At 35.3% G+C, this 10,911-nt stretch overlaps 1 protein-coding gene across 1 annotated transcript; it reads left to right on the top strand.

Moving 5' to 3' along the window:
• Positions 1-680: 680 nt before the first annotated feature.
• On the top strand, positions 681-9,735 carry ZNF518A (zinc finger protein 518A). Its single transcript, XM_036734961.1, has one exon. The coding sequence runs from the start codon at positions 801-803 to the stop codon at positions 5,352-5,354; it is 4,554 nt and encodes a 1,517-aa protein (XP_036590856.1). The 5' UTR covers positions 681-800; the 3' UTR covers positions 5,355-9,735.
• Positions 9,736-10,911: the final 1,176 nt, after the last annotated feature.

Here is a 10,911-nt window from a genome sequence, read left to right as displayed (position 1 = left end):
AGGCCCATCCCTGATATAGTGGATAGGGAGGATGGCCTTGGAATTAAGGAAAATTACACATACTAGCTGTGTGACCATGGATAATATAACTTAATATTTTCAGTGGCCCAGACAAATTCTATGTAAGGATTATAAGTTATTGAAGAGTTTCTGCTTTCTGCCAGTGGAGGGATTTCCCATATTGTAAGTCCCTTGAATTGATGAAAACACAGTTCTGGACATCATCCTACAAAAAGAACAATATCCTGGTGTGACTTTCTTTGTTTCCTTAGGTGTTCCTATTCTGGAAACAGATTAATTCAGAAACTAGGGAAGGAAGTTAGTTCCTGGGTTGAATGGATAACCCACATTTCCATAATCAAGATTTACCTAGTTTCTAGGGCTATTTTGCTGAATTTTTAAAAGTTTTATTGAAAAATTTTGAAGGTAACAACTTAACAAATCATAAGGTCTTTGAAGTGTAAAGGAATCTTAGAGGTCAGATTAGTTAATGGCAGATTAGTAAAAATTAGAAACCTTATCTTGGCCATAGTTTCTTCAGTTTTGAAACGGAGTTGGACTCAATAATTTTCCTAGGTATTTTATTAAAAAGTGTCTACTTTGTAGTGTTTTAAAATACAAAGTTCACGTATATCTAGTGATGAGAATTTCAATTCTTTCTTCAATTTTAGGTAAGTTAAAGAAGGGAAAATTCTGGAATTTTGAAGATGTCTCAGCACAATATTCTATTTTTCTGCATAAATTATAAGTAACTTCAAGAATTTGCTGAATAGAGGACACCAGGATCAGTTTTTCAAATCATGCCATCTGAACAGAAGCAATTTTTTTGTGATGAAAAACCAACTACTTTAGAAAAAGATTATGATGTGGAAGATATAATAGTTATTGATGCTGTAGAGTCAGAAGAACCAAGAATTTTAGAAGATAATTTTCCTTATGAACTGAAAAATGTGAAAGTTAATTTACCCAAGATAAGTATTCCAGATGAAGCCCTATTAACGCATGAAGTTGACATATATAGACAATTATTTGAGAGTAAACCACAAACTGCCAGAAAATCTGTTGGCAAAGAGAAAGTAGATGAAAGTCCTTTAAACTCTTTAGAGGAGTGTAATTTGTGGCATAGACCCAATATAGGATATGAAGAAGAAGGAATGAAAATGGCTGCAAAAATACTTAATTTCAGTTGTACAAAATGTAGAGACAATGTTCGATATAGCCCGAATGATTTGCAGAAACATTTTCAGCTTTTGCACTGTGGAGAGCTACCTTTATATCCTTGTGAGATGTGCAGTTTTTCTGCAAATGACTTTCAGTCATTTAAACAACACAGACTTATTCATCGAAGCACTTTAGTAAAATGTGACATTTGTAATGATGAGAATGTGTATACTTTATTAGACTTAACAAAGCATTTTACAGTTAACCATTGTGTTAATGGTAATTTTCAATGTGAAAAGTGCAAGTTCTCTACCAAGGATGTTGGCACATTTGTTCAGCATATTCATAGACATAATGAGATTCACTATAAATGTAGTAAATGTCATCATATAAGTTTCACCAAAGGAGAGTTTCAGCAGCATCTCTTTGTTCACTCCACTCCTTTTCCCTTCAGTTGTCAATATTGTAACTTTAGTGCTGCCGGGAAGGACCAACTTCTAAAACATGTTATAGCTTTGCACAAAGATCATTTATATGCAAAAGATAAACTGGAAAAGGAAAAATGTGAAAAAAGGATAGTAAAGACTACATCCGGACTTAAGCTAATATTAAGACGATACAAAATAGGAACGTCAAGAAAAACACTTTGGAGACAGAAGAAAGAGAACAATGGAAATGACAGCTATGTAGAAAAAAATACACAGGTGCTTAAAAATATTAATAAAATTCAGGTTAAATCTGAAGAACAGAGTAATATATGGGAGCATTTGAATGAAGAAAAGGATGAAATCATACCTATTGAAAAGCAAAGTCAGAAGCAAGATGAGTCAGAATCAGAAACAAGAAACCTCTTACCTACCAGTCAGTGTAGTAGACCTGAAGAGGGATCAAGTTCTGGTTTTGGATTATTAAAGAATGTTATACATGGACCCACAGTGCTGATGATGAAAAATAATAAAATATCAGTTCCTGCCAACTACAGTGCTAAGTTTATGGGGTTCAAGATGGTAGATGGAAAACAACACATAGTTATAAAATTGTTGCCTACCAATAAACCGAATCCATCTTCTCCAGTTCTACCGCCAGATATAACAAAGGACAACACTACTGATTTGCAGCATCATACAGCTGAAACCACTGGATTATCTAAAGGTGCTACACTGCATACGTCTGATTTAAATAATACAATTTGCACTAACACATCTAATCCATTATCATTTTCTACTCCTCTGTTTTCAGGGAATGCAACATCAGAAAAAGAAAAAGCTGTCTTGGCTCAAGCTAGGAGTAAATCTCAGACAGTGGGTACTGAGAAAAGTACACCTCACTTATCAACAAATTCAGAATTGACTGCAGCTCCTTTGAATTTGACCACTAAAGTTAGAATAAGTAATAATGTTGGAGCGTGGGGAAGTTGTGTTACTCAAAGTCATCCTCAGGTATTGTGTGCCACAGTTAAAAACCCAGTTAACTTGGAATCTGTTGAACCAAAAGCACAACATAGTGGGATGTTGAACAACTCCAGTATTAATGATCTCAGCTATATTCCATCCTCTAATCAAGGATCGTTACCTTTTCATAATTACTCAAAAATGGACATTTTGGATAACTCATACAGTATTTCAGTGACAGCACATGAAAACTCTGAAAACTCTTCATCAAGCAAAACAGCTATACACCAGTATAATTTGAGAAATGATTCAGTCTTGTCATCAGTGGGGAGAAACACAAATCCAGATTTCCATCAGACATCTCCATCAAAGATTTGTCAAACTTATTTCCCATTAAACACTAAAGATACTTTTGAATCTTTAAAAAACCAATGTGAAGTTGACACAGAAATTTTAAAAACAGTACAAAATATTGACACACAGAATCCTCATGCTAATATAAATCAAGACTTAGAGAATGTAGCTGAGAAATCAGATTGGGAGGATGTCTCATCTGCTGATTCGTTTGCAATGCCTAAAATCACATCTGTGTTCTCACTACAGAGTGAACAGGCATCTGATTTTTTGTCACCTGAAGAAAACCAGTTATTACAGGATGTATTGAATGAAAAATCAAGTGTGAAAAAAGACTCTGATATGACCCCAAATAAAGGAATACAATTTCACGATGAGCCACTTTTGAAAAATGAGGGAAAGAACAACATAACTGAATATTTTAAAGGTTCAGAAGGTCCATGCACTTTACCCATTTCATCTAATAATGTGGGTATTGGTGTACATACAAAAGATCTCAGTGCCAGCAACTGTACAACATATACAGAATTAGATTGTGGGAAAGAAAAACAAGTACTGTCAACACCAAATGATTTGGGAGACTTTGAGAAAATACCCAGAATTGCTGGTGTTGGCACGTTAGTTAAAACCCACTTTGATACAATAACAACTCAGCAGCTTGTGAAAGACAAAATGCAAGCTACTCCAGAAAATTCTAACGGCCTAGGTTCTTTTCATGTTCTGAGCCCGCCAATAAATTCTGAACCGAAAAAAACAATTTTAGTTCAGTCATCTCCTAAAGGGTTTATTTTACCTTTGCATCTTGCTAGCAAATCTGGATTGCAACTTGTTTCAGGAAGAAGTCTTTCATCAACTAATCCACCAGGTATTTATATGACTCAAGGTGTACCATCATCTCTCATTTTAAACAAGAAACCTGGAATGATTTTAAGGTTAAGTAATGGAGTGCTTGGAAGTGTTGCCAACATCACAGGTGAGAGTTCTCAAGTTTTTGGTGGAGCTGCAGCTAAGGAGCATGACAAACCACCTTCTGTAAGGGCAGAATTGAAAAAGGCTAGTCCAACAAGCATAATTTGCCCCTCTACATTTGATAGTAGGCCTGAAATGACAGTTAATTCAGAAAATAATGTGCCATTTAAAGGATCATATATTATTAGAAACCCAGCAGAGTCTTCAGTGAATAGAATTTCTTCTCAAAATATACTGTCTGGATGTCAAGGCACTAAATCACATACTTTGGGTTCAGTAAAACAACCAAATGAAGCTCAACAGAAACAATCTCTTTATGCATTGTTGCCTGATGGCCGACAGGCAGTTCTCTTAAGATGTGTTACTCCCAATAAGTCGCAAATAGGGCCATCTGATTTATTACAGAGTAGCGTTTATGATCATCAAAATCATCAACCAAAGAAAACTGGAGCAACACAGCAAAAAATACTGCTGAAAATTATTAAGAACCCTGCTTTTGATAACAGTCAGTCAGCAAACAGTCCTAAGTCCTCATTACAGTTAGATACCATACAGTCTCATCAAACTTCCATAGCAAAGGAGAAACAACCAGTCTCTTCTAGTGATGCCTTACTCTTAACAGATAGATTGATGCCAGCAAATGCAACTATTGCAACCTCTACAGCAATACACCCCGTACCTCCTCAAGGGACAGTATGTACCACCAACCATCCAGAGACACAGCTATTAAGGTGTCAAACAGATTGTTCATTCGGGAGTGGCCTCAGTAATAGAAAGTCTACCAGAAGACAGATTTCAAAAATAAAAACTCATGCAAGACATAAAGTTTCTGAACCTATGGTTACATATAAAAACAGGAACTTTGGACCAAAATGGAGAGGGAATTTCCAGGAATGGCCTAGAAAAAAAGTAATGTTGCATAGGAAGAGTAAAAGAAAAACTAAACCTGAAGGTTTTCGTGACACATTTGACCTTTACAGACCAAGGTTTCCTAAATATAGAGTTAGGACTTTGAGACTTTTCCCTTTCAGTTCTACACAGCTTGTAAAATGCCCTAGAAGAAATCAGCCTGTTGTGGTTTTAAACCATCCTGATGCAGATGCTCCAGAAGTGGTAAATGTAATGAAAACTATTGCTAAGTTTAAAGGGCATGTACTCAAGGTTTCGTTGTCAAAAAGAACAATTCAGGCACTTCTGGAACCAGCATATTGTAACATTTCTAAAGCAATTACTGACAACTTTTCTGCCAAGAGGCATAAAGTACTTAAACCTGTGAAAGAAAGATTTGTATTAAAATTAACGCTTAAAAAGACAAGCAAAAATAATTATCAGATTGTGAAAACTACCTCTGATAATACTCTGAAGGCAAAGTTTAACTGCTGGTATTGTGGTAGAGTTTTTGACAATCAGGATGCTTGGGTGGGTCATGGACAGCGACATTTAATGGAAGCTACTCGGGATTGGCATATGTTAGAATAATTTACCTTGATTATTAAAAAATAAAATTATTTTAAAAGAATGAATCAAATTATGATATGCAGATGTTTTCTATTTCAGTGTAGTACCAGAAGTTAAGCTTTTAAATATTGTTTTTCAAGCTGGTTATATTTTGATGGAAAAACAGAATTGCAGCATTTGAAAATACAACCACAGCACGCATGCATTTTGAAATTATAGCACAGATGTACCTTGGGTTTTTTTTTTTTTTTGCAAGAATATGTTCTGGAAAGTTAGATTAAAAGGAAGAAGTTTGGAAAGGAAATCTTTTTCCCCAGTAAGTTATGTTGAGAAATTATTTGTGAATGTGTATTACAGTGGAGGTTGGCATCTCCATCAACACTGCTTTGGCTGTTATCAGTCTTGTAAAATCTGGTAAGTTTTTCCCCTCTAAATATGGCACCAGCCTCCCACCAAGAATCTGAAGTTTCTCTTCTTGGTTTCCTTTCAAGGCTGCTTATCCTCAGTCCAGCTTGCTCAGAGACCTCTGGCAAAGAGGAGTATAATTCTCGAGGCAGTGTAGTCCAGTGGAAATAGCACTGGATTTGGAGTCAGAGATCCTATTCTCCAATGTCAGCTCTGCTGCCATTTAATGCCTGTGAGACTTTGGGCAAGTCACTGTGGACTTCAGGTTGCTCATTTGTATAATGAGGAGGGTAGAACTGATCAAGACCCCTAGGGTCCTTTTCAGCTCTAATCTATGATCCCTCTGAAGGAAGTAGATTGGGTAGTATATTCGATTTACTGTTAACTCATTGCAATTAGCATACCACTGGGTACCTCACTTTTGTACAAGAGATGTCTCTGAATAGATAGGTAAAGCAAATCACTTCTTTTCCTGTTAAGGTTTACATTACTGAGATATGCCTTGTAATGGGTGAAGGTTGATAACTGTCTAAATTTAGAGGTTGATGATTTAAAGGCCAGTATTGGGCTGTTTAGGAAGGCTGGAACAGAAACAAGGAAATGTGTTTTTTAGTCTAACTTTAGAGAATCTTGTTGCAGAGCTGGTGGCAGATTTCTTTAGATAAATGCATTTTTCAGAGTTTTCAGGGAGTTCTTACACTTACCTGATTTAGATGCCCTCTGCCATTCTAACTGTATTTCTTCTGGATGTAAGATCTATAAGTAGGCACTTCTCAGGGAAAATTTGTTTTTCTAGATTTTTTTTTTTAAATTATACAGTAACAATCTGGTCATCTCAGAGCTCTGGAAAAAAAAAAAGCTCCATTTCCATGACTAACAAAACATCATCCCACATCTTTCACACATGCCTCCAGTGGAAGTGGCTTTCATAGTATTTAGAGGACTGGAAATCCAAAGCAAAACAGCTGATTGGTGTCAGGGAGGTAGAGGGAAACCGCAGTAATAGAACTTTAATCAGTGGCAGAACTCAGGACAGCTTTCTAGTGAATGCCTCGATAAGAACGGACTTAAAATGAAGTTGCTGCACAGAAGAATCAAAGACATAAAATTTCTGCTTTATAAATGTGGTTCAACTTTTATTGGGTCTTTGTATAATGGAGCTCATCTGTACTATAAAATTACATGATCTAAGATTTTTTTGTTACGTGGTTACTATAAGTGTTATATATTTTTATTATTGATTGGAATAAATCTTCAGGGCTTCTCTTCTGTACATAACTGAGATTTTAGACGTGTACATATTTTTGTATATGGCTTATTTGCTATAAACCTTGCACAGAAATTTTTTTGGCCTAAAAAGTTTGTTTTTAGTTCTGAGCATGCACTAATAAAACTGGTTGTAAACTTTTAAAAAATATATATACAGAGCTTTTACCAGCATTATTTTTTTGGTTTTAATTTTTGTTTTATTAATTTTTTTTGTAAATTTGTTTTTCAGGGATATGAACACTATTGTTAGTAAGTGCCTAAAAGATGTGAAACAGTTTACATATATCAACTGTAACAAAAGGTCCAAAATGGACCATTTCCCCAAGAGGTTTATTTTAAAGAAAGCCATATGTAGATGCTTTAAGCTATCTTGCTATGCACATGACACTTGTACTATTTCTGTGCAGTTTGTCTACTTTCTTAGTGAAGTATTTTTCATATAAATAAAACATGTTACAATTGTGTTTATTAAATTGAGCCTAAGAATGGAATTGGTTGGAAACATAACAGTATATATTCATGATGCGTAATGGTGTTAATTCAAGAATGGTAAGCATTGCTAATTTCTGTAATGACTTTCTCTTTAATATTAAATTTATCTTAAATTGTGTTTACACAACAGTTTTAGTCTACTGTATTAATATCTAATGACAACTTAATGTTGTGCATTTTCAGAGACTTAGTTTTTAAAAGCTTTTATGCCAGTACCCTATACATAATAAAGTATGATTCTGTTCTAAAGATTAGAAATTTATTTCAGAGTGGTATGTGACTTTACCTCCATTTGCTAGGGTTATTTTGCTAGGGCAAACTTTGTAAGGCTTCTGTTTCCGAATAGGCTAGGTAATATGCTTACCATTCCAGTAGCTGCCACCAAAGTGATTAGTCTTAGGATTTTTCCAATGACAGATAATTGGAGAGGTAAAAGCACAGTCCAGTTAACATTCCTTTTCTTCAGTTGGTCACTGTTAAAATAACAGTATTAAATTTCTTAAATGGTTAAGAAAGTGATAATAAATGCAAAAAGTTGTGAGGTTTAAGAAATCTGTCACTTCGGTGCTCTTCTGCTCCAAGTTTATTGTCTCTCTTGGCCTCACTTGGAAACTACCTTGACTCCCTCCAATATCAGAAGTGTCTTTGTTCAGGCACATGTAGGTTTTTTGGCGACAGAGTAGCTGTGTCAGGAAAATTTGTCCTTAAGGGAAACATCTTTAGCCTAATTGGGCCAATTTTTGTGGTTAAAACTATTCCTCTGTCCTGGATTATTCCTCTCACTAGCAAATCTTTTTGGAACTTTCCTTCACAATTAGAACAGAAGGACCCCCCTTTGTCCTTTTTGATCTACTCTCTCCTTATGGCTCAAACTGAAGCAAGTACAATCAGACTTTCACGACAGCCTTCGGGTTAAAAGGATTTTTATTTTTGCCAACATATATTTAGGTGTTAACTTCTTTATTACATAGTTCTTGATGTTCAATGAATGGGGCTCAGATGCATTTTTGCTTCTTTTCATTCCCATTTTTAAGGAAAAAAAAACCTCTCCTTTGTAACAATTTAAACGTAGAACAATTAAAAAAAAGTCTGATGGTTTTGTTACAACAGTTATAATACATTCTAGTGATTCATGTTCATCAATTCTCAAGCCATCAAAACATTTTTAAGCCCCAAACTGTGTGTAGTGCTGTGATATGCTAAGGTTGCAAAGTAAAACTTATATTCATAAACAGGTACAAGATATATAGAGAAAACAAAAAAATAAGTGAATGAAGAGTATATACCATTCACACCAGCATAGGGAGGAATTTCCATGTTGTAGTACAATTAGACTGAACTAAGTGTAGGAGTCAGCAGTCCTAGAATTTTGTCACAACTCTGCCACTAGCTGTGGGTCTCAGATTTATGTCAAAGGAGGAGGTTGAAGTTAATTGTCTTTAAGGTGCCTTCCAAAAGCTCTTAAAATTATATAATTTTCCAGTAAATGTCTCCTGTTTTCACTCCCACTAAGATGTAATTAAGGAAGAGAGTACAATTGGGACAGATGGAGAATAACTGGGATGGAACTCAGGAACATAGGGATCTATAATTTGACAAGACTTATTAAATGAGAACTGGAATTCTTAGGTTTTTGGAATGAAGAGGAGAAAGTTTAAAAAGGGAGGTAAACTTTTTCAGATATAGAGCTACACGTATGTATGTATGCATAGTTTTCTCAATATACACACACATTTACTCTGCAAAACAGCTTTCCTGCATATGGATTATTTTAATTGAGAGCTTACCTGCAGGAAATCTTCCTTTCTAGACTTGATTTACATTGGGATAATGATCCTCTCTCCTGTATCCCTAAAGAATTTGCTACTGTTAAGCAGCAACCCTTGGCATCCACTTGGGCTTATGGTGTTTTTAAACATTTCTGCATCAGAACCTATTCTCAGCTAGGTGGTCAGGCTTCTGGAAGATACCTAGATGGTCTTAACTCCAATTCAACATACATGTGCTCATGTTACGGTACTAAACACTGGAAATATGGAAGTGAAGCAGTTCTTGACTTGGAAGAACTTACATTCTACTAGTTTCTTAACAATGGAGAACGGGACTACATGCCCATGGCAGCTAAGTAGATTGATTGCTTTTGTTTAATTGTTGATGTCAATATTTCCTTGCACTAAAACTGGTATTTGAGAACTGATGAATCACTCCAGTAAAACTTGGTGAAATGGACTTTTTCTTATCTCTGTTTATTTATTAAATACCCTGAATTTCGGAACCATAACTATTTTCTTCAAAAAAATAAAATTAACTGTTTTGATATTTGTTTAAGTATGTTTTTTAAGAAATGTGGAAAGTACGACTGATTTTTGTAGTCTCCATACACCCTTTTTAACTTTGAAGTTAGAAAGTTTTGCAAATATAACAAAGCATCATATAAAAATAAGTAATTTTATTCTAAGTTTTTAAATAGTGCTTATGTGTTTTCCAATGAATTAAAATAATTTTTTTTCCTAGTAGAGGAAAACACTTTTTAAAAATAATTCATTTCTAGGACACCTATTTATCTCAAAGAATTTGGTCACAAAAGTCTCAAACCTTTATAAATTTACTGAGTGTTTTTAATTTTGGGCTATTTTGCGAAACAGCCTCTGAGAGTCTTTAAACTATAGTAATCTGTATTGACTGAACCAACACCCTTAGAGGTCTACAATAGGCACTGATTTGGAAGTAACTAAAGCTACGACTTTGAAAAGGGAAAAGAGTAAAATAAAATAGGTGAAAGAAGAGTGGAGAGCAGAGACAGGGCTGGCGGCATAAAGTGAGATCATTTGGACTACAACTAATGTTTATCATGCACCTGTTATGTGCAATGAATACACTTTGGTCCTGAGGAAACAACACTAAGGTAGATTTTGCTTTCACTTGCATTGACTTTTTTCCCCCCTCTTGCTCTAGACCATGAGTTCTTAGCCCTTTTTTGTGGCTGTCATGAACTCCTTAAAAATATTTATTGTCTATATTTACAATTGAAGGACATGATAATTTTCAGTTAGATGACAGTGAAAATCAAGATGTTACTTTTTCCCACCGAGGTTCATGGATCTCTTGGTTGTCTATGGACCCCAGATTAAGAGCCTTTTAATCAGTGTAGGGAATTCTTTATGCAAAGGTGCCATTTACTGATGCAGACCAGCAAATTGTCTTCAATGTGGAGCCCCAGAGTCATCTGGGACAGTGAGGGGTGACACAATCGTTCAGCAGTAGTCTTGCAGGTGTAGCATGGGTCAGAGGTGGAACTTGAATCCTCTACATTCCCAGGTTACACCTCTGTCCGCTACACCAGTGGAATCAGACTCAAAATAGAAATATCCCTGTGGCTGCATAGCAACTTGGAAAACTACTAATTAACATT

This window comes from Trichosurus vulpecula, chromosome 8, assembly GCF_011100635.1.
Source record: "Trichosurus vulpecula isolate mTriVul1 chromosome 8, mTriVul1.pri, whole genome shotgun sequence".
NCBI classification, from domain to species: Eukaryota; Metazoa; Chordata; class Mammalia; order Diprotodontia; family Phalangeridae; genus Trichosurus; species Trichosurus vulpecula.
Note: the sequence above shows the minus strand (reverse complement) of the source record. Positions and strands in the feature narration are given on the sequence as shown.

What these genes read in the sequence shown, in the direction of transcription:
- ZNF518A (XM_036734961.1), top strand. Translation starts at nt 801, where the DNA reads ATGCCATCTGAACAGAAGCAATTTTTTTGTGATGAAAAACCAACTACT.